Below are 24,184 nucleotides of genomic sequence, written 5' to 3' on the forward strand. Positions count from 1 at the left end.
GGTGAGGTAAGATTCCATTTCCTTGAGCTTCAGACCTGAGACTTGTTCATCCCTGGAACCACGAGCTATAATAGCTTGTGTGCTGTTACAACCATCCCACACTGCAGCAGAGGCAATTTGTGTTGCAAAAGTAATAGAGAATAAATTCCAGACGAAATATTTTATGCAAATTAACCAAGCTTAAAATTTTGATAAAGAGGTGTTTGGTTTGACCTCACGGGTCAGACAACAGGTGCTGTTCCCAGGGCCTACATTTCCATCTGTAAATTGGGGAAAATAACACCTACCCCATAGAATTGTTGCAAAAACTGGTTTTTTTAAACACACACACACACACACACACACACACACACACACACGACTATGAAGGTAAACATGTCTGGCGAAGGTACAGAACCTTAGAGAGGAAGAAAACATCTCAATTTCAGGATGTGTTACCTATAGTGTGGACAAAAATACAATGATGGAATAAGGGAGGAGTAAAGAGGGAGTTTCAACTGCCTCTAAAATTTTTGTTTCTGAAAAAAAATGTCTGAAGTAAATGTGGGAAATGTTAATATTTGTTTCCCTGAGTGGTGAGTGCCTGGGTGTATTTGACTTTCCTGTATGATTGACGTATCTGATAATACTAAGATCAAACAGAAGCTAGTGAGAGGCGCCAATATAATCAGGTCAGAGAGGTCAAGGAACAAACGGCATCAAAGCGTTACCAGAGTGTTACATTTAACAAGCACCAGAGCAATCAGGAAGGTTAGGAGGGGGAGATGGAACAATCAACTTTTATGGGACACAGCTGCAGCCAGGGAGGTTACGGAGATGGCTGCAGCCCGGGAGTAAACTGAAAAGCAAGCAACCTGATAAGAAAGTGGACAGGCATTAATTCACAACGGCGCCAAGATTCCCAGAAGAGTGACCCCTTTGCTTCCCCCGTTTGCTCCCCCCGTTAGCTAGAAAAAGTATATAACCTATGCCTGAACCCTTAGTCGGGGCTCACGGCCACTGCTCTGCTGCGCTCAGAGTAAGTTGTGGGCCCCGACATATGTTGGAAGCTAAATAAACCCCTTGCGTTTGCATAGAAAGCGTCTCTTGGTTCTTTGTGACAGCGGCTTGCACCCCGGATTTTACATTTGGAGGTCCCCCCGAGATACCGGCGGGGGTGAGAGGGACCCCTTATTTAGGGCTGGAGGCTCTCCCCCAGCGGGGAGGAGAGGGACCCCCTATTTAAGGCAGGAGGCTCTCCCCCACTTGTCGCCGGGCACGCAGCGAGGTATTTGTTGCAGCCGCCTCTGGGTTCCAACAGACGCTTCTTGGGGTAAGTGACGGCGCCTTTCTGAATAGCGATCGCTTAGATATTGGAAACACAAATTTAGTTAGAGCTGGCAAATCTGTTTGGTCGGGTGGCTGTCGGGGAGGGGCGTGAGCCTCCCCCGACTGCGACAGACAGACGTGTCGGGAGGTCGCAGGCCACAACCCCAGGGGACGCCCTGGTGGAGTCTGGAGAGGACCAGGGACGCCTGGTGGACTCCTGTCTGTTCCGTCAGTTAGGTACGGATTCTGATTCTGGTTCTGTAGTTCTGTTGCCAGCTAGGTCAATTGGTTCTGTAAAACCTTCTTTTTGGATCCTTCGATTTTTGTCTCAACGCGTTGTGTCTGTCTTTGTCTTTTGTTCTTTGTTTCTTGTCGTTGGTGTGTTGGTGTGTTGGTGTGTGTGTGTTCTCTCCTCCACCCTCTGCTCCCTCCCTCTACCCTCTGCTCCTCCTGGATGGACGCTGTGGAATGGACTCAGACTGCTCCTTTGGGTATTGTGATTGATCAGTTCAAGGAGATTGCGGAGGCTTTAGAGCTCCCTCAGAAATTGGGAAGTTGTTAAGAATTGAATGGATTGTTTAAACTCTGAATGAATGTCGGGTGAAAGTATGTGAGTGTAAAGATGGGGAGGGAGGGGGGAGGGGGCAAGTGTGCAGGAGCGCGGTGCGCGGTGACCGCAGCCCTCGCCCCGGAGCCTGGCCGCGCCACGGGCCCAGGCAGCTGGGCTGCAGCGGCTGAGGCCCGGTCGGCGGCGGGTGCTGGGCCGGAGCTGGAGCCCGAGCTGCGCAGCCTGGAAGAGGCCGGAGGCCGGGAGAGGCGGCGGCAGCCCAGGCAGCCCGAGCCCCGCAGCTTGGGCCTGCGCTCGCTCAGCGCCATAGGCGGCGGCGCGCCTTCGGGGGGCGGCGCTGGGGGGCTCGGGCCGGGCGCGGACTCGTTCGCGGAGCCTGGCGGCGGCGGCTGCGGCCGGCGGTGGCCGGAGTTGGCCCCGGGCTTGTGTGGAGCGCGGGGGGGCGGGGCCGGCGAGTCGCTTGCAAGAGGCCGGAGCAGCGAGGCCCCCGGCGGCGTCGGGTCCGGGGGAAGGTCTGGGAAAGGTCCCGCGCGGAGCCCACGGGCCGGACAGCTGGGGGCGGCGCGGCTACTCTGGACGGGAGCAGGGCTCTTCCCATGGAGATCGCGCCAGCTAGATGACAAAAAGTCCTTCTTGTAATTGAAAAGTTTTAAAATGTGTCTGGTATTTCTGTTCACATGTAAAGAGAAAAGCTGGTTTAAAACTAATGCGCGCAATTGTCCTGTTTTTGGACATTTAGATAGAGTTTTGAACTAGAGTCTCTTCACACATGTACAGAATAAAACCCAAGACTGATTATTTCCTAAGGAAAGTAGCTAATTTTACCCAGGGAAGCAATGCAGGCTTGTTCTAGCAACAAGCCTCCAAAAGAAAATTCAGTAAGATTGCCTCTGTTACAAAATTTGCCAAAGTACATGCCTTAATAATAATAATTGGATTTGAATCTCAAGAAATTATGTAGCTACAAATTTGCCTCTTGACTTTCCCGAGAGAAAAATGGTGGTTTTAAAGTCAAGGGCTGGGCCAGGCCTGTTTGCCAGCCTCAGGTGTGGTTTTCCATAGCTGCTGGAAACTTGAGACCTTAAAATTTACTGAGTCAAACAATAAAAAAAAAAAAAAAAAAAAATGTTCATCTAGGTATTATTAATCTGAATGTGCCTCATACGAAATCTAGAGGGTAGAATTGAATCTATTGGTTAATTGTGCCTTATATTTTTGAAGTTTACGAGAAGTCGCTGACCACAGAGAGACAGACAGCTATCCCAAGATGACGTCAACAAGGCCTGTATACTCACAAACTGATAATTGCTAGCTGTGGTGATTCAAAGTTTTAATGGGGAATGTTATCTGTCTTTATTGTTTAAGTATATGTCTTTGTTGTTTAAAATTGTTTAGCTAGTGAAATTTTTGTTTGTATCTCCAAGAAAAAAAAATGATGAATGTATTGCTAATCTGAGGAATGTTAATTACTTACATGTCACCTTAAAAATTAATTAAGGCTCAGAGTTCTAACTAACTGGAATGTACAGCTTTGATGTGATGGAGGAAGGTAAAGAAATACTTAATGGAAGGTCTGAGGCATGGTTATGCATTTTTGAAGGACATAGAAAGAAGGTTTGAAGGCTAACCTAAAAGAATGAAATTTGTAAAGATTGTGTATGTAATAAAAAGAAAAAGATAAATGTTAAAAGAAAGATGAATGCATGATAGACCAGTAAGCTGGGACAAGTAGAATAGGGAAACTAAACAAAAATCCTGTTTTCCCTAAACCAAAGACATTTGGAGTAAATGCTTTGCATTTGCCTCCCTAAACAAAGGTTAAATCGTTTATGTCAATCTGATTAGTGTCATTTGTTGTCCATGCCCAGGGACAAATGAAGTTAGAAAATAAGCCTTATTTTGATTAGTTCTTTCATTCAGGAGTAGCTAACCCGGTCCCTCCCTGCAACATGAATGATAAAATGTATGTTAAGAAATTTTAAAATTGCTCAAAACTCGCTGCCTTGGGTCCAGTTCTGCATGTATAAGAAGGGACAGAGTAAGGTTTAGTAGCAGGAGTGGAGAGGCAGGCAGGGCAGGAGCAGGCCAAAAGAAGCTGGCGAGGCCATCCAAACCACCCAGCCGCTATTGGCCAGAGCCGCCTGAGGCAGACCTCCTCGGACTGGCAACAGCTGACTCTGACTAGGACAGGCTGGGCTCTTTCCAACTGGGCCCCCATGAACCGATGGTCGAAATGAAAATCGGGGGCCAGACTGTGAACTTTATGGTTGGTACAGCGGCAGAGCACTCGGTAGCTACTCAGAAGGTAGCTCCCCTCTCAGGACAGGAAGTCACCATTATTGGAGCTACCGGGACCACGGCTGCAGACTGTTCTGCCGCCCCCGCCGATGTCAGTTAGGCGGCCATCAGGTGGTTCATGAATTCCTGTATTTGCCAAATTGCCTGGTCCCTCTAATGGGCAGAGACCTTTTAGCCAAAATGAAAGCAGAAACCACTTTTGCCCCAGATGGTTCAGCACAGCCCTGCCTAGGTGAAGAGACCTCTTCAATGATCCTGCCCTTAGCAGTGCCGAGGGAGGAAGAATGGAGACTTTATACCCCCCCAGCCAAAGGCCCCCACATCTGTTCCTGTCAGGCCCCCATCAGGGGACTTGGATGATGTTCCTGTTATCTGCTCAAGAGCCCAAGACTGTAAAGATACTTGTTCACTAAAAAGATAATTGTCTCTTTTCTTGAGAGGGCTCCAGAGGGCGCACGAGGACATTTGGCTGCGCCTTGGCGCCACCCAGGCAAAAGGCACCTCCTGGAGCCTCAATGGAAAGGTCCCTACACCCAACTCCGTGGTGCTGACGACCCCCACCGCTCTCAAGATAGACGGCGTCGTGACCTGAGTCCATCACACCCACGTCCGGTCAGCGGACCCATCCATGATCCGGAAAGACTTCGTCAAGCTACAGCGTGCTCGACCTGCCTGATGCTGGTAACATTGAATAGACTTAGATAATGCCTGCATCTTCATGGACATGGCTCCAAAGAGACAAGGACAATTTATAGAATCACATGTTTAGTAGCAGAAGATGTGGCTGCCTAAAGCGGCCATGATGCCTATATTATGTTTCATTGTCACATTAACCTTTAATTCTCTTGCAGGTTTAAATGTATGTTGACTATCCTGGAAGGGTACTATGTGGGGTGAGCCCCAAAAAGTAAAGGGTGCCTAGCTGCCAAGAGGGCAGGTGCCCACCTGGGCAGGGAACAGTGCCCATCAGGTTTTGGTCTCTGTTGAGAGACAGCTAATAGTTGGCAGCCTGTGTACTGCTTGCAGGCCTTTATGACCATGCCCATGTCAGGGGTAGTCTGAAAAGAGAAAAAAAAAAAAAAAAAAAGCCTGTTTAGAGTAAAAAGTCTGAAGCATAGTTATACATAAAAAGAAAGTTTAATGCCAACAACTAAAAGGAATTGGCAAGGAAAGTCAGAAAATCTTAGAGTAGATCAGTATGTCTTTCTTCTTATGTAATTCCTCCGAAATTTGGCGATGCTAACATGGCAATACATTTCTTTGCATAGATTCAATAAGACCGGTTCCTAATAGTGGTTTTATTAACGAAAAACTTTGACTGGAGTATCATGTTTTAAAGAGCCCTGTCTAAGCTCTAAAGACTTGAAGCCAGTAAAAATGCCACGAAGGAAGCCTGGTATTCTGCTTGGAAGCCCTGAAGATGGCTGGCGCTGGAGTGTCAGGCCGATGCCCTACCATCACTGGCGGTTGGTAAGAGTAAAAGGGGAGCAGTAGGGATGCCTCTACGTTCCTGCGGAGCCCCCACACGCTCTGGGCCGCAACAAGTAGGAGGGCTACTGAGATGGGCTTAAAGCCTGGAGTGTGGGCTCAGGTGGAATTGCTACAGGTGAAGAATTCACCTAACTCAGCAGATACTGCAGGCGGGCCTGATGGCAGCTGGGTGGCATGGCTTCCTAGCCCTACGGGGCACATTAAAATTCAACCATGAAATTCCAGCAAAGGTAGTCAGTTACCATTCTTGTTGTGTTTATACAAACATCAGGACAGTAGATAAATTAATCTTAATTTGGCTTTTTAATAGCCATGGAGAAATTTTAAGAAGAAAAATCCTATTTCAATAGAAGTTGCTAAAGCTAAAATAGTTTCTTTCCTTATCATCAGGCAACAGTACTCAGCCTTAGCTGAGCCTGAGGGTCTCTAAGATTAGAAACCGTCCACAGAAAAAGGGGGGAATGAGAGGCGCCAATATAATCAGGTCAGAGAGGTCAAGGAACAAACGGCATCAAAGCGTTACCAGAGTGTTACATTTAACAAGCACCAGAGCAATCAGGAAGGTTAGGAGGGGGAGATGGAACAATCAACTTTTATGGGACACAGCTGCAGCCAGGGAGGTTACGGAGATGGCTGCAGCCCGGGAGTAAACTGAAAAGCAAGCAACCTGATAAGAAAGTGGACAGGCATTAATTCACAACGGCGCCAAGATTCCCAGAAGAGTGACCCCTTTGCTTCCCCCGTTTGCTCCCCCCGTTAGCTAGAAAAAGTATATAACCTATGCCTGAACCCTTAGTCGGGGCTCACGGCCACTGCTCTGCTGCGCTCAGAGTAAGTTGTGGGCCCCGACATATGTTGGAAGCTAAATAAACCCCTTGCGTTTGCATAGAAAGCGTCTCTTGGTTCTTTGTGACAGCGGCTTGCACCCCGGATTTTACACTAGTACCTATCAGTAGTTAAAAGACATTGCGGAAGGATCACAAGAATTCTCACTTCATATTACACAGTGTTTTACAAAGTGTCATACTTTAAAAAGATATTAGCTTGTAAGAACATGTAATAAATAACTTCAAAATGCAATGTGTGGGGAGCTGATATAGGGTTAAGCCTCGGACTGACCTGTGGGCAAAGTCACAAACAATTCCCAGCTTAGAGGGCACAGTCCTCTTAGCATAATTAGGCTTGACCTTATGAGGCTCTCTAGATCTTATCTGGGAAGCTAATGGGCTGAGGGAGGTGCAGGAAGTGGCCAAAACAAGTGAAACTCACAAGAACTGTGTAACTATGGAAACCACTACCTTGTTTACCTCTCACTATAAAATAAAGGCTCAGCTTGCCTTGGGATCTTTCTCTGTGGCCTCAGCCAGGCACCGGGAAGATCCACGGAGACTAAGGAAAGCTAGAGAGTTCTGAATGCTGTCTCTGTGTAAAACATCCTTCGCCGACTCCGTCCATACCTTTGAGAACCCCTGGACCGCTGGGGCTAGCCCCCAGCATGTGTCAAAAGAATTTGTCAGCTGCCATAATAAAGGAAACCCACTGCTTCATGCCTGCTGAGTCCTTGTAGACATTTGAGATGTGACCCCCTCCGTGGGTTTATTGGAAATTAGGTAGGCCAACACTTTTTGGTCTTTACTCTGGGTGACAGGGAACCAAACCAGTCAGGAATACAAATAGTAGGTGTTCCTGGAGGCAGAAAATTGCTAGAGCCGAGGAGACCTCTGGAACAATCTCAGGAATCAAGATCAGAGCAAGTATATTGCTAACAGGAGACAATAGATTTCTCATAGGCATTTGCATTCTGACAATAAGCCTCCAACAATCTGGGTGTGTCTCTTCCCTAAGAAGCACATCTGCACAGCACACTCTAATTGTTTCTTTACTCCACTAAGAGCCCATCATGTGAACAGCAGAGTGATAGGCACTGAGGATATATCTTGGCAAACAACACAGACAAGATTCCTTCTCTCGTGGATCTTGTACCCTAGCAGGAAAGACAGAAAATCAAGTACAGAATAAGGTTTAATAAAGAAAATAAACCGGCAAAGTGATGTAAACGGTATCTTGGGGGAGTAGAGAAGGAGAGAGTCAGAGAAGACTCCACCGGGAAGTAATATTTAAGAAGTGACATCTACAAAAAGAAGATTCCAGGGTGAACTAACCACAGATGTAAGAACAAGCTTGAAGCATTCAAGAAACCAAAAAAGGACCATTGTTACGGGGATGCACTGCTGGTGTGGTAGGAGATGAGTTTGGAAGTTAGGTAGGAACTAGGTCATGTAGAACCTTGAAGGCGATGGTAAGGAGTTTGAATTGTCCACTAAGTGCACTGGGAAGTGATACAGAGACAAGCAGCCCCCTGGACAGCCAGGTGCTAGCCTCACACTTAGAGCTCGGCTGTGGTGTTGTCCTGCTGAACATCAACAATTTCTCAGAACATTAACTTCAGACAAGGCTAACTCGTGGCCATGATGGATAAAGGTAAAAACTAGACCGCTCTGCAATCATGAAGAAACAGAAGAAGAAGAAAAAAAAGAACATTGTATAAACTATAAAAATAACCAAAACATCTTCCTATCATGGCTCATACCAGTGACTGGTGCTTTGTTCTTTTCATCAATTTCAGCTTAAACCTCATTAGAATCTAAAGTCCTTTTTTCTACATGAGATTTATTAATATATCTAATTATAGAATTAACTTTGCTTCCTTAAACATTACCCAAAATCACCAACACAAGCCCAAATCCTGTAACAAAATCCTTTCTAATACCCTCTTACTGAGACACCATAGGACTCTCCATGGTTGTATAGTCATAGGCAGTAAACTAAACATGTTCAACTTTAGGTTTGATGGCGGTGTGTGTGTGTGTGTGTGTGTGTGTGTGTGTGTGTGTGTGTTGATTTTAGAGAAAGAGAGAAAGGGAGAGGGAGATAGAAACATCAATCAGCTGCCTCCTGCACACTACCTACTGGGGGTGGAGGCTGCAACCTGGGCATGTGTCCTGACTGGGAATAGAACCAGCGACCTCTCAGTGCATGAGACAATGATGCTCCAACCAACCGAGCCACACCTGCCAGGGTGTTGTTGGTGGTCTATTGATGGGGGAGGGGGCATAAACAAATGTCACTAGAGGATTTTAAGTAGGAGGTGATAGAATCTTTTTCAAAAATTATTCTCATTGGAAAACAAACTCTATAGGTTAAGAATAAAAGCAATAAGACCAGTTTGAGGCTGCTTTAGTATGCAGGGAAAGATGATGACTGGATCAAAGTGGTGGGGGCAAAGCAGTTAAATTCAATAAATATTTCAGATTCAGGTATCAGCAGGACTTGCCTGTAAAGTGTATGGATACAAAGATAGAGATAAGTACAGCCAAAGCCAGAGACCCAAAATTAAATCAGCCTATACAAGATAAAAGCCTATTTTCTTTTTCCCATAAAATCCTAAATGGCATTGCAGGTCGATGGAATTATCAGAAATGCAGGCTCCTTTTTTTCTACTCCACCATCCATCCCTCGGGTTTACAAAATGAAGTACAAATACATGATCTACTACCACATCCCCATTTCAGCGAGCAGGAGGTATGACAGAGGAAGAATGGCTGAGGGGCAGCACACATCACTTCTGCTTGTATTTCTTTGTCCAGGACCTGGCCCTATGGCTACACCTTACTGGAAAGAAATTTGGGGAATAGAGTCTTTATTCTCAGTAGCCATATGTCTAACTAAATGGCCTAGTACTGAGGAACAGGAAAACAGACAGTGAAGGGGCAAGACAAAGGCTGGCTGGAGTTAGTTAAGGAGAGAATCTATAATAATAAAAGGGAAATACGCTAATTAGACTGGACGTCATTCCAGACGTCCTTCCTGACAAAGCTGGGGCCAGGGGAAAGCCAGCCCGGGTCCTGGGTGCCTGCAGCGGTAGGAGGAGGGAAGCCCGGGTCGAGGGTGCAGGGGGGAAGCCGGTGCCAGCAGCCGAGGGAAGGAAGGCCTACTCTTGCACAAATTTTCATTCATCGGGCCTCTAGTCCTATATAATAAAAACCTAATATGCAAATCAACCAAACGGTGGAACGACCAGTTGCTATGATGCACACTGACCACCAGGGGACAGATGCTCAATGCAGGAGCTGCCCCAGCCCGCAGGCCCCAGGCCAGCCAAGGCAGGTGCCAGTGGGGGCCCCGATTGCCCTGCCGGTCGCCCCGCAGAGGGAGGTGACCAGTGGCAGTGGCAAGGAGTGGGGCTGGCTGGTTAGTGGGCCGGCACTGCCCCCCAGTAGCCCCACCAGTTGCCTCCCACAGAGGGAGGTGACCGGTGGTGGTGGGGGTGGGGTGGGGCTGGTGAGCACGCGGCGCCAGGTCAGCCGAGGCAGGTGCCAGCACGGGCCCCCCAAACGCCCTGCTGGTCACCCACAGATTGGCCCTGATCGACAGCCAGGCCTAGGGACCCTATCTGTGCATGAATTTTGTGCACTGGGCCTCTAGTATAAGATAAGAAAATAGAAGCAGTGAGCATAAAGCAACTCTTTGAAAGAGTTTTATTGGAAAGGAGAGCAGATAAATGGGTGGTACCTGGAGGAGACCATAGAATTAAAAAGAAATTACAAGAGATGTGGTGACCATAAAAATGTGCCTTTTAAATCTACTGCAAAGAACATAATTGTCTATGGTCCCAAGTGATGTGTTCTGAAAATCTTTCCTCCTCACTCACACCGAGACTACATTTCTCATGGGTTGTTTATAGCCAGTGACTAGGGGTGGATAGGGTGACCAAGGTAGACATATAATATTCTGTTCAAACATACGTGTATCCTATGTTTTCCAACTTTGTGGACAATTTGCATAGTAAAGACTCTCTTCATTTTACTTTCTAATGTTCAGCAGCAAAATGAAGTTATTAAAAAAAAATGAGAGAGGGTTTCACAACCCGAATTTAGAGGAAATGTGAATAACAGATTATTCATGGTAAGAAATTCATTGTAACCAGATAGGAAAAACATTGCTTCAAAGGGCCATATGTTCAGTTGGAAGAAATCACTTATTTTAGGTTTTTTTTTTTTTTTTTTTTTTTTTTTTTTTTTAAATATATTTTATTGATTTTTTACAGAGAGGAAGGGAGAGAGATAGAGAGTCAGAAACATCGATGAGAGAGAAACATCGATCAGCCGCCTCCTGCACATCCCCCACAAGGGATGTGCTCGCAACCCAGGTACATGCCCTTGACCGGAATCGAACCTGGGACCTTTCAGTCCGCAGGCCGACGCTCTATCCACTGAGCCAAACCGGTTTCGGCTATTTTAGGTTTTTTTTTTTTTTTTTTTTTTTTTTTTTTTTTTTTTTAAAATATATTTTATTGATTTTTTACAGAGAGGAAGGGAGAGGAATAGAGAGTTAGAAACACCGATGAGAGAGAAACATCGACCAGCTGCCTCCTGCACACCCCCTACTGAAGATGTGCCCACAGCCAAGGTACATGCCCTTGACCGGAATCGAACCTGGGACCTTTCAGTCCGCAGACCAACGCTCTATCCACTGAGCCAAACCGGTTAGGGCTATTTTAGGTTTTAAATTTCACTATTCTCATTCTTTTTTGACATATTCTTTGCCTGTGCTTCTTTTATAGTTTCTATGCATACTTTTCTTAACTTCTTTGTCTATATAAGGCAGTGGTTCTCAACCTTCCTAATGCCGCGACCCTTTAATACAGTTCCTCATGTTGTGGTGACACCCAATTTCATTGTTACAAATTGAACATAATTAAAGCATAGTCATTAATCACAAAAACAATATGTAATTATATATGTGTTTTCCGATAGTCTTAGGCGACCCCTGTGAAAGGGTCATTCGGCCCCCAAAGGGGTCTCGACCCACAGGTTGAGAACCACTGATATAAGGTATCTCCCAAGGCTAACAGGATGTACCATTATTAAAAAGAACACTAGTTTGGGGATAACATTTTCTGGATTTAAGGCTAGGTTTTCATATGATTTCACTCATATGTGGGATATAAAACTGAAACTCATGGACACAAACAACAGTGGGAATGGGGTGGGGAGTGAAGGGGGCCTAATCTGTGGTAAGGGGAGAAGATCTGACTTTGGGTGGGGGGCACACAGTGCAGTATACAGATCGTGCAACATAGAAACCCTGGAAGCTATATAATCATATTAACTCATGTCACCCCAAACATTTAATTCATTAATAAATAAATAAAGTATATTAGGGAAAAAAGGCTGGGTTCTAACAGAAAATTCTCATACCTTACATTTACATCTGCAATACGTTTAGAATTGATATTGTGCCAGGTGGAGACAGGGAAGATCTTTTCCCCATCCTCATATTTTATACAAATTGACCCAGCATTATTTTTCAAAAAGACCACCCATTCCAGTCCTGCATTTGTAGCCATTTTTTTGGTCACAAGTCAGATGAGCATATGTGTTTGGCTCTGTTTATAGATTCTCTATTCTCTTCCTTTGATATATTTCTCAATGTTTGCATTTATATTACACTGAATTAATTATCATCTTATAACAAGCCTCTGTACCTCTTAGTATAAGTCCTCCATTTTTTTTCTTCTGCAAGATTTCCTTGGCCTTTGCATATAAATTTTAGGATGTTTCCTGTTTCAAAAAAAACAAAAACAAAACAAAAAACACACTTGCAAGGAATTATATTGGAATTGTGTTGAATCTTAGGTCAATTTGGAAAGAAGTGATGGTACATTCCACCATTTATTTTAATTTTTAATATATTTTTATTGTTGATAGTATTACAGACATCTCCAATTTTCCCCCTCCTTTGCCCCCCTCCTCCCAGCCCCTGCCCAGCTCCCAGGTCTTCACCACTCTATTGCCCATGTCCAAGGGCTATGCATATAAGTATATTAGTTTTTTGCTTTATCTCTTCTCATCTCCCCAACCCCACATCGAGGTATGCCAGTCTGTTCCATGCCTCCATGCTTTGGGTTTTATTTTGTTGGTCAATTCATTAGGTTCCACAAATAAGTGAGATCATGTGACATCTGTCTTTCTCAGATTGGCTTATTTCATATCCAGGTCCATTCATGCTGTCCCAAAGGGTAAAAGATCCCTCTTTTTTTTTTTTTTTTTTTTTAGCTTCATCACTTATTTGGATCTTTAATTTATCCCTACAATGTTTCTGTAGCTTTCAGTATATAGGTTTTGTACATCTTTCTGTTGACTTTATCCCTAGGCATATTATATAACTTATGCTATTGTAACCTGTGTAATTTTTAAGATTCATATTTGTTTTTACATGGCATGATTTTAATTTTTAAATACCCTGTATTTAATAGGTACCCTTAATAAATTCAATTCTTAATTTTAATAGTTTATCTATAAAGTGTTTTAGATTTTCTACATATACTGTCATCATCTGAAATAATGCCATTGTAAATCTTTTCATTTTAACAGAATTTCAGAGTTACAGAAGTTTTAACATTTAAAAAATATCTGTAAACTCTTTCCCCAGATTCTCCAAATGTTAACATTTCACCACATTTGCTTAATCATGCCCCTTTCAATTAGTGTGTGTATGCTTTTTGCTGAACCATTTGAGAATAAGATGCAGACATGATGCCCTTTTGCCACTAAACACTTCATAGGGTATTTCTTGAAAACAATGATCAAATTCAGGAAATTATAATTGACACCATATTATCAGCTAATCAAAGTCCTCAATCAAACTTCTCCAGTTGTCTCATTAGTGTTTTCTGTTGCCAAAGAAAATTACATATCACAAGTTGCATTCACTTGCTATAGGTCTCTTTAACAGGATCTGTTCCTCTACCTTTTTGTGAAAAAAAATAAACGTTTTTATTGAATTTTTAGAGAGAGGAGGAGAGGGATAGAGAGATAGAAAAATCAATGAGAGAGGGACATCATCAATTGTCCCCTACTGGGGATCAAGCCTGAAACCAAGGTACGTACCCTTGACCGGAATCAAACCTGGGACCCTTCAGTCTGAAGGCTAGTGCTCTAACCACTGAGCCCAAAACCAGCTAGGGCTGTTCCTCCACCTTTACTTGTCACTCATGATCTCGGCATTTTTAAGATTACAGGCCAGTTATTAAATAGAATGCCCCTCAGTTAGGGTTTCAGGGTGTTTTGTCATGATTAGATGCAAGTTATGCATTTTATGGCAGGACATGCACACTATCAATTTATCCTATTACTGTGCTGTGAACTTTGATCATTGAGTAGGGTGAGGGCTTCTAGGTTTCTCCATGTGAAGTTTACTATTTTTCACATTGTAATTAATGTGTATTTGTGGAGAGATACCATGAGATGATGTAAATAGCCTGTAACTCATCATACTTTTATTTTATTATTATTATTTTAATCCTCACCTGAGGACATATTTATTCATTCTAAGAGGGAGAGAGATAAAAAGAAACATTGGTTGTTGCCTCGTGTACATGCCCGAAATGTACAACCCTTTGGTGTATGGGATGACACTCCAGAAAACTGAGCTACAGTGCCCATGGGCTCATCATACTTTCAGTCCACTAGTTTTAGCAACTATTGATAATTCTTTTCTGAATCACTTAATTACCAAGTAGTTATTTTTGACTTCTACCATTCTTTCTACATGTATTAAATGAGAGTCTACTGTGAGAAAAAGCTTTCCCTTCTTTATTAATTCATTAATGTATTTATTCAAAACTATGGGTTCATGGTTTCTTATTCTACTCAATATAATCCATCACCATCATTTATTTAGAGGCTCAAATTGTCCTAGATTTGGACAGTGGAAGCCACTTCAAGCTGGCGCCCATGTCATTTTGACATTTCCCCATCATTGAAGCACTTTCTTTCTTTTGGGAACAAGATGTTTAGGGTCATCTCATTCAATTCAGCCTAGTTCTGAAAGTAACCATCTTTCAAAGAAATAGTTCACTTAGTAGAGAATGACGTTATGAAACCAAGATCTGGGTGCTAGCTGTGCTGGATGAGCTCATTGCTATCGAGATGCCATTTTCTAAGGATCAGCATAGAGCTAGGAAGTGTGTGTGTGTGTGTGTGTGTGTGTGTGTGTGTAAATGTGTCTGTATATCTGTGCACATATTTATATATATATATAATTTTTAAAAATCTCTCAAAAACCGAGTTCATATGGAATCCAACACCATAGTCATTTTTAGCCTTTTTCATTCATTTAGCCTTTCCCCTCATTTAGTTGGTTTAAATACATATATATTGATTTCAGAGAAGAGAGAGGGAGAGATAGAAACATCAGTGATGAGAAAGAACCATTGATTGGCTGCCACCTTCATGATTGGGGATCAAGCCTGCAACCTGGGCATATGCCCTGATCAGGAATCGAACCATGACCTCCTGGTTCATAGGTCGATGCTCAACCACTGAGCCACATAGGCAAGGCTCCCTTCATTTAGTTGAATTTTCTTCTCCAACAACGAAAAATCTGGTTCCAATTATCCACAATATATTTATTTCTTAGTTCAGTTCTTCAAAAGTTTTCCTAGTCATCTTTTGCTGGGATGATTACTCTTAAAGTACTCAAGGAGGTTCATGGGTACAAAAAAAAATCCTTCTTGTCATTTTTAAAAGGTTTTCCTATAGCCTTGATGCCTCAAGAATAACTTCAATGCAAATAAAATCCAAGATTTACAATTTCTTTCCTTAAAGTTCTTTTTAAGTCTGTATGATTAATGCCTTCTTCTGAATACTGTTCTGGGCAAGTCTGATGTCAGATTAATTCTCTTGCCTCTGTAAGTGCTTGATTTTTTTTGTGTGGGTGAGTTTCTGAGGATTTTTCTCTATTTAAAAAATTCAATAGCATTGAGTGTTCTAGAATCTAGAAGAAAGATACTTTGCTTCACCTTCATATGGCTTTAGGGAGGGGAGGGCTGAGTGGTTTTGGTGGGGTCATCAGTTCACAAGGTGGTCTTATTTTGTTGTTTCCTTCTTATAAAAGGTTTGTGTTTTTGCCTATTTATCATATAAATTTTGGGATGTTTTTACAAGGTTCCTAGTCAAAGGGTGCCCCCTTCTGTCATCATAGTAAAGTACAGTCTTTAATAGTCTGTGTTGTCAGTGGCAGAGTAGATTTCTGAGTCCTCTGATATTGTGGTTCTTTTGTCTTACCAGGCCCCTCATTTTCTCTTTTGCATCCCCCCGCCCCTCACTTTTCAAATCACGGAGAGAGCCTTTTTTGTTAGAACAGTTTTACGTTTACATATATTTCCATGCTTGATTGTGCCCCATAGATCTCTTAGGCACTGTTCATTTTTCTTCATGCTTTTCTGTTCTTCAGTCAGAATGATCTCAACTGCCCAATCTTCTAATTTTACTTATTTTTCTACTTGCTTTTCAAATCTGCTGTTGAATGTGAGCTTCTCATTTGTTATTGTACTCTTCAACTCCACAGTGCCAATCTGGTTCCTTTAACCATTTCTCTATTGGTAGTCTCTATTTGCCATTGTTTTTATGTCATTAGCTCTTTAAGCATATTTCAAATTGTTGATTTAAAGTTTTTGTCTAGGAAGTCCAATGTCTGGCAAAGTTTATTTTTTCTTATTTTTGGATCCTACTTTGTTTCTTGCCTTGTAATAGTTGTTGAAAATTGGACATTTTGAGAATTATCATGTGCCAACTCTAGAAATCAGATTTCTCCCCTCACCAAAGATTGTTGTTGCTGATTGTAGTTGTTGCTGTCATGCTATTCTCTCCATGCCTTGGGAAACCTCTGAAGGAATCTAAGCTGAAAGATTTTTTTAAAAAGTAAAAAGCCGCCAGGCGGTTTTTTGTTTCCTTCTCAGTCCCTTTAGCACTTTGGATATTCTATTACAACCTCTACCACTCTTTTAATTTTTTCACCACCCATTAACACCTATGCCCTTGGACAGGTAACTTAACCACTTTGAGGCCTTGGTTTCCTCATCTGTAAAATGAGAATAAGTTAAATATAATATCCACCTCACAAAGATGAGGTTAAATGTGGCAGCACATGAAAGGGCTTAAAACAGTGCTTGGCACATTAGGTGATTCAAATGTTAGATATAACTATTAATACTAGTAATACCACTACTACCATTACTCATTTATGTGGGTCTACTACATTGAGAGCTAGGAAGGATTATTTTTGCACTCCTAACTCATAGCTCATAGTAAAAACTCAATATTGGAAGAAATTGATCTACAGTCTATAATATGCAATGAATAAGCTATTCATTTATTTTTCTCAGTTTAAAATAGTTTTCTAGTGCCTTCAGCTACTTCTTTTGGCAAGAGATGTTATTTAATGTGCAATATCTAATTTCCTGAGAGTATGCTTTTTGCAATAAATTAAGTTTATTTGATTTATTTAGAAGAGGCAATTTCCTTTTACCTAAGACATTTCAATAGACTTACCTAACTAACCTACTGTGATAGTTAATCGTATGTCACCTTGGTTGGGCTATATGTGGTTAAGCATTATTCTGGATGTTTCTGTGAGAATGTTTTTAGGTGAGATTAACATTTAAATCTGTGGACTTTGAGTAAAGCAGATTTCCCTTCATAACATGGGTGAGCCTATGCAGGTGGTTAGCTGAAACCCTAGATAAAACAAAGACTGACCTCCCCCAATGTAGAATTCTGTAGCAGTTTTCAAACTTAAACTGTGACATTGGCTCTTCTGTGTGTCTCCACCCTGACAATTTTTGAACTGCTGATTTTAGACTTGCCAGCCTCCCTATGCACGTAAGCCAATTCCTTAAAATAAATCTCTCTGCCTCTTTCTATATAGTATAGACCAGCAATTTTCAATCGGTGTGCCATAGCAGATACTCTGGTGTGCTGCAAGACTTTATAAAACATGCAATACCTGACTACTTAGTCAGGGGCACTGACCTCTTTTCCCTTAGATTGTCAAATAAAAAAATGACCACAGTCAACACAACAATAGCTATCTGATGTGAATGAATCAAAATTATACTCCCCTCTTTTTGTTAGATCAGCAAAAAATATATTTTTTGGTGTGCCACAGAATTTTAATAATTAGTCTATGTGTGTCACGAGATGAAAAAGGTTGAAAATCACTGATACAGAGTAATACACCCACCTACAGTATATATGAAATTAAGTCATAGACCAGTCTATAATCATTTAAAGGGAAAAAATTTTTTATTTAGAAAGTTTAGAGTCAAAAATATAAAGATGAACATAGATACTTTAAACACTGACAAAATCCAGTTACAATATAATATATGGCTCTGATAGTATATGTTAATATCACTTAAAAATCCATATACAATGCAACAAATAGATTTATAACACCACCATCCTTCATTTAATAGTTTATTCACACAGAAGCTCCATGGAGGACCATCACTTAAAGAAATCTCCTGCTTAGAATCACAACCAAATTTAGAACATTTGGTCAAAACATTATGAATATGCCAGGTCCTGGCACAGTGAGTAGAAAGAAATAACCAACAAGGTGGTATACTTCAGATGAAGACAATCTTAATTTGAAGACAACCTCCAAAGCAACCTTTTGGGCAAGTCTTACTTTACTCTTCTTAAAGATTAGTCTTTACTGCTGAGCGCACTGAGTTTCTGGAGTTGATTTAGAGGACACGTATAGAACAGGGTGTGATTTCTTACAAGTTTTCTTTTCCAATTTTCTTGCAGGTTCTTTTTCTTCTTTAACTTCTGTTTGAAGCTTTGATTCAGCAGGTAACCTACAGGCATTAAAGCACCCACTCTGAATTCAAGTGTGGTTAAGAAAAAGAAAGAAGGGAGAATTCTCTAGTATAATGGGCCTCTAATAAGATATGGTGATTTTTCTATTTATATAAGGAAAAACATTTTAGTTGACTCTAATACCATTACGAAAACTAAGTCACTGAGTCTCTAAGAGAATCTTTTGATGTCAATAGACTGTCTTTTTTAAATGTCTAAAGAAATATCTTTAAGGTTGATAAAAAGTCATGGCAAAGCCTAAATTAAAACTAAAATATAATGAGGGTGCCTATCATAAGAAGCATGCCCAGTGAAAAGGTTTCAAATGCTGCAGCACTAGTCTAATGCTAACATCCTCCTATCTAATAATCGACAAACATGATAATTAACTGTACCTCTGACACGCTTCCCATTGGCTAATCAGGGCGATATGCAAATTAACTGCCAACCAAGATGGCGGCCAGCAGCCAGGCAGCTGAAGCCAACAGGAGGCTTGCTTGCTCCAGTGATGGAGGAAGCCAAGGTTCCCCGCCTGCCGCTGCCAGCCTCTGAGCTGCACTCTAAGATACAATGTTGCAATTATAGAAGCTAAACAAACCCCAGAAACCTGCTTTCAGCCAGCCGGGCCTCAGAGCTGGAGTTGCAACGGTGTTTCAATTATAGAAGCCAAACAAACCCAGATACCTGCTTTCAGCAGCCGAGGCCTCAAGCTGGAGCCGGGCCTCAGAGCTAAAGCTGGCTCTCAGCTCCAGTGACAGCCATAGAAGGTAAATAAATCCCAGAATAAAAAAAAAAGAAAAAAAGGAGAGGTTGGGAGCTTCAGTCACCAGCCAGCCTGAAAATGGCCCTCAGCCCCTCACCCAGACTGGACAGGCACCCCGGTGGCGACCCCCACCGTGAAGGGTGTGTGACCAGCTGCAAACAGCCATCATCCCCTCATCCAGGCTGGCCAGGCACCCAAGCGGGACCCCCACCCTGATCCGGGACACCCTTCAGGGCAAACCAGCCGGCCCACACCCGTGCCCCAGGCCTCTATCCTATATAGTAAAAGGGTAATATGCAAACTGACCCTAACAGCAGAAGGACTGGGAACGACTGGTCACTACGACACACACTGACCACCAGGGGGCAGACGCTCAATGCAGGAGCTGCCCTCTGGTGATCAGGGTACTCTCACATGGGAGGAGCTCTGCTCAGCCACAAGCCAGGCTGATGGCTGCCAGTAGCAGCGCTAAGGATGCCCGACTGCAGTTTAGGCCTGCTCCCCGCTGGCAAGTGGACAGCCCCCGAGGGCTGCCGGGCTGCCAGAGGGATGTCTGATTGCCATCTTAGGCCCAATCCCCCGGGGAGTGGGCCTAAGCCAGCAGGTGGTCATCCCCTGAGGGGTCCCAGAGTGCGAGAGGGCACAGGCCGGGCTGAGGGACCCCCCACCCTCTAGTAATATATAAAAAGCAAAGTGCATAAGTAAAAATAACATGAGATCCTGGGCTGCATAAATAGATGTGTATTTGTCTCATAAAAGAAATCAAATTGAGTTTCAACTAGCAGAATAATTATTTAAGAAAAAATAAACAATGACGAGGTATTTCTCTTCCACTTTCGTTCTTACCTTTTGACCTCTATTACTTTAATTTTTCTTTAAGGCTAAGGCTCTTAAAACATGAGTTTCTAAAGTTATACATGTCTAGACATTTTCTATTTTAGTAAAAATTCAAATATTCAGAAACTAGCTTTGAAGTTTTGATATAAAACAAAAATGAACTTACTTTTGCCCTGGCCGGTTTGGCTCAATGGATAGAGTGTAGGCCTACGGACTGAAGAGTCCCAGGTTTGATTCCAGTCAAGGGTACATGACTCAGTTGCAGGTTTGATCCCCAGTATGGGGCATGTAGGAGGCAGCTGATCAATGATTCTCTCTCATCATTGATGTTTCTATCTCTCTCTCCCTCTCCCTTCCTCTCTCAAATCAATAAAAACATTTTTTTTTTTTTTTTTAAAAAATGAACTTACCTTTGATATTTAAAAATGTCAAAACAGGTATCAAAGCCCATACTTAAAGGCTTAGGATAAATCATTTAAAAAATCAATTAAAAATTTTATCGAAGTTTTCCAAAAGGCTGAAATTTCTTAGACCATTAGAAAGACATTTTAGGAGGTAAGTTGATTTTCCTTTAATCACCACTCTTTTTTTTCTTTTCTTTTAATATACTAGAGGCCCGGTGCACGAAATTCATGCAAGGGTAGGGTCCCTAGGCCAGGCCGGTGATCAGGGCCGATCAGGGCCTTCCATCCCCTGGCTGCTGGCTGCCGCCCCCTGGTGGTCAGCGCATGTCATAGTGAGCAGTTGAACTCCTGATTGGTCAAACTCCCCAGGGGACAATTTGCATATTAGCCTTTGATTATATAGGATTTTTATTGATTTCAGAGAGGAAGGGAGAGGGAGAGAGATATAGAAACATCAATGTTGAGAGAGAATCATTGAGCAGCAGCCTCCTGCATGCCTGCTCCTGGGGATGGAGCCAGCAACTCGGGCATGTGCTGTGTCCGGGAATTGAACCAACACCTCCTGGTTTGTAAGTTAATGCTCAACCACTGAGCAACACCTGGCTGGCCTGGTTCCTATTGAACCAGGAAAACAATAACTGTACACTTATCCAAACCAACAAAATGTTCAGAGCTATTAAACTGTGATCATTGTTTCATGAAACAGAAAAGTGTACCTTTAAAACATAATTTCCTTATTCGCAAGTCCTTTTCCCCTTGCCATCATTTAGTCTTTCTTAAAATTTTAAAAATGTTGAAAGTAGAGAGAAGAAATTATACTGCATGTAACACTAAGAAAACAGATGAAGAAACAGCACAGTTCATGCAGTCATAGAGAAGAGATGGAGAGAAGTGCTGGATGCCTTGAATAAGAGAGGACACTGACCTGCGAGAGTCAGGGGAGTTTCCAGGGGAGTTTCCACTTCTTTCACTCATGGCTGGGACTTCTACAAGTTTCACACATTTCTTTTCCTTCGTTGGCTGAATATTCACAGTCAGGTTTTTGTGAGGAGAGAGAGTAATTCCTGGTATGTTTACAGCAACTGTCTTTCCTAACTGTAAGTTGTTGTCTTTTAAGTTGCTAGGACAGGACTGTGCCTCCTCTTTCTGAGATGGTGATCTAGAAACTTCTTCCCCAACAGCATCGTTAGAACATACATTGTTAGGGGTGGTTATATCCACAGGCAGTACCTCACGCCTCTTTTTGAGTACAGGCACCTCAATTTTCTCTGAGAATAAAATCATTAAAAATATATCCAGTTAATAAATCAAGGACACAATCCACATAAAGAGGTAGAACTAGTTATATAGTTTTCCTTCCCCCACCCCATTCTTTTAAAACCCACTCATTGCCTTAGTAAATATTTTGTTTCTTTTATCTTTCTTTGTCATTGGACTCCATTAATTTTGTCTTTGAAAGGTCATCTGCCTGCCTGTCACTTTCTTCGGGAACTCAATATATCTGCCTCTAGGAATGAACACTTCAATGTTCTTTTCTGGTGCTGTGATAAAAGTTGTTTGGGGCTTCATAAGATCATAGTGTGAAGATGAGGAAGCATCCCGAGGCTAAGAGTCAAGGAATCCAGGTCAAAATCCTAGTACACAAGCACTCTGCAGCTGGATGACCTTGGGGAAGTATTTAACCTCTCTGAGATTTTCTTTATCTTTAAAATGGGAATTAAAAGTACCCACTTGATTCAATATTGTAAGGATGAAGTGAAAACAAAACACAAAAACAGGTCAGATTCTCTGAATATGATAACTTGTGCCTATTAGCCTCCCCTACAAAATATATTCAAAACCTGAGTTCTTCTACAATGGATACCTCCCTTGTTCAAACCGTATTATTACATCTCACTGCAGACTACTACAATGACCTTCTAGCTCCACTGCTGAACATTAACACCACTCCATTCCCTATGCAGCTCCACATCCAGTCACTGAATTAAATGCTCTAATATGTCTTCCCTGTCCTCATACCAACATGTCTTAAATTTTCAAAATAAAACTTTTAGTGAAGTTGGAGAAACCATGGTCTAGTGTGGGTGGTATTCCTGCTCTATATGGACATTATAGAATCACTAGAGGCCTGGTGCACAAAATTCATGCAGGGAGGCGGGGAGGAGGGGTTCCTCAGCCCAGCCTGCAACCTCTCCACTCCAGAACCCCTTGGTGGTTGTACAACTGCCTCTTGAAACCTGGGGCCACTGGCTCCTAACCACTCGCCTGCCTGCCTGCCTGCCTGATCGCCCCTAACTGCTCCCCTATCGGCCTGATCACCCCTAAATGCCTCTGCCTTGTCCTGCACCTGGGACCCAGGATTCCCTCCTCCAGCCAGTCGCTGGCATCCAGGACCCGAGCAACCCTCCCTCTGGCCGGCCACAGGCACCCAGGACCCGGGCTGGCCTCACCTGGGTCGGCCACAGCTGCAGGGGACTGTGGGCGGGTGGCTTTAACTGGGCTGCAGTCGCAGGCGCCTGGGACCACGGGGTTTGTGGCTTGTCCCTCTCCCGGGCTACACCCTGGCTGGTCCCCATTCCTCTCTTGCGAGCTCATTTGTGCCTGGCTGGTTCCCATTCCTCTCTCCCGTGTTGAGTGGCTGAGTAGTTCTGGCACGAGGGCGCGAGGGCATGAGGGCGTGATGACCTCTTGCATATTAGCTTTTTATTATATAGGATTATTTTCCCTTTCTCTTCCACTGCTCCTTTAAAATCCACATCATCTAGGTTCACTATACTGCCTCAAGTCTCTTTGCTATGTTCATTCAATTCAGCAACCTTTGAAATTGAAAATGGATTAATTCTTAATCAGGAGAGCCTATGAGAATTAGGGAAAGAGAAGCCTTTTTAACTAAAAACACCTTACTACTGCTGACAGCTTTCCCATTATTGTTGAGAATAACTCCAGTCATTGAAACAGCAATGAAAATAGAATGTTGGGCATATGAACAGTGTAGATGCAAAAACTGCTGAAAAATCTATAACCTAAAACAAGTAATAACACTTTTTTTTGTACAAGAACCATCACATTCTTAGACTTATTTACTTTTGGCCTTTTATATCTTAACTAGCAGCCCAGTGACGAATTCATGCACCTTGAAAGGAACTGTGGGCTGCAAGGCTGTGGTAGGCACAGGGGCGGGTCTTGGCCCATCCTCCACGCCCCCGCCCAGTCCTGGTCCCATCTGCTGGCAGCCCCGCTCCCGCTGCCACCGCTCACATCCACTGACGGCGCAGAGCGATTGGGGCCAGCGCCAGCAGCTGTGAGAGTGGGGCTGGCGCCGTCAGGGTCTGAGCAGCAGCTGCCGCTCCAATTACCCCTCAGGAGCAGGGGCAGGTGGAGAAGCCCTCAAGGCCGATCAGGGCCAGCAGCCGCCACTCACACCCACTGATGGCACTGAGTGATCGGGACCAGCGCCAGGCATGGGCAGTGGACGCAAATGGTGGCTCCAGTGCCAGCAGCAGGTGGGAGTGGGGCCAGCGCCGGCAGCAGGTGTGAGCACCGGGCGGGACTGTGGCACGCGGGAGCAAATAATTTTCAGTAACCCTGATGACAGGGACCAGCACCCCGCCTTGGTCTGGCGCCCCCACTCACCTGCTCCACTACCCCCCAATGGTCTACGCCCACCGTGTTCCCCACGTGCCCCCTGGTGGTCAGCGCACGTCATAGCGACTGGTTGTTGGGGTTGTTCCACTGTTCAGTCTATTTGCATATTAGCCTTTTATTAGATAGGACTAGAGGCCCAGTGCACAAATTTGTGCACCAG

The 24,184-nt window shown here is 43.4% G+C and overlaps 1 protein-coding gene across 6 annotated transcripts in view; it reads right to left on the bottom strand.

Moving 5' to 3' along the window:
* Window positions 1–24,184, bottom strand: part of LOC139010241 (protein Spindly-like) — a 50,969-nt gene that overhangs the window by 9,630 nt on the left and 17,155 nt on the right. For 4 of the 6 annotated variants that reach the window (XM_070414441.1, XM_070414437.1, XM_070414438.1 and 1 more), the window contains exon 11: window positions 21,305–21,647. In XM_070414441.1, the coding sequence (XP_070270542.1) occupies window positions 21,305–21,647 (343 nt within the window). Of the gene's footprint in view, window positions 1–12,208; window positions 12,289–17,869; window positions 18,375–21,304; window positions 21,648–24,184 lie in introns of those variants that run through there. The other 2 variants (XM_070414443.1, XM_070414442.1) reach the window with 2 other exon arrangements.

Source organism: Myotis yumanensis, unplaced genomic scaffold, assembly GCF_028538775.1.
Source record: "Myotis yumanensis isolate MYYU_CA2020_CCGP unplaced genomic scaffold, mMyoYum1.0.hap1 SCAF_5, whole genome shotgun sequence".
In the NCBI taxonomy this organism is placed as follows: domain Eukaryota; kingdom Metazoa; phylum Chordata; class Mammalia; order Chiroptera; family Vespertilionidae; genus Myotis; species Myotis yumanensis.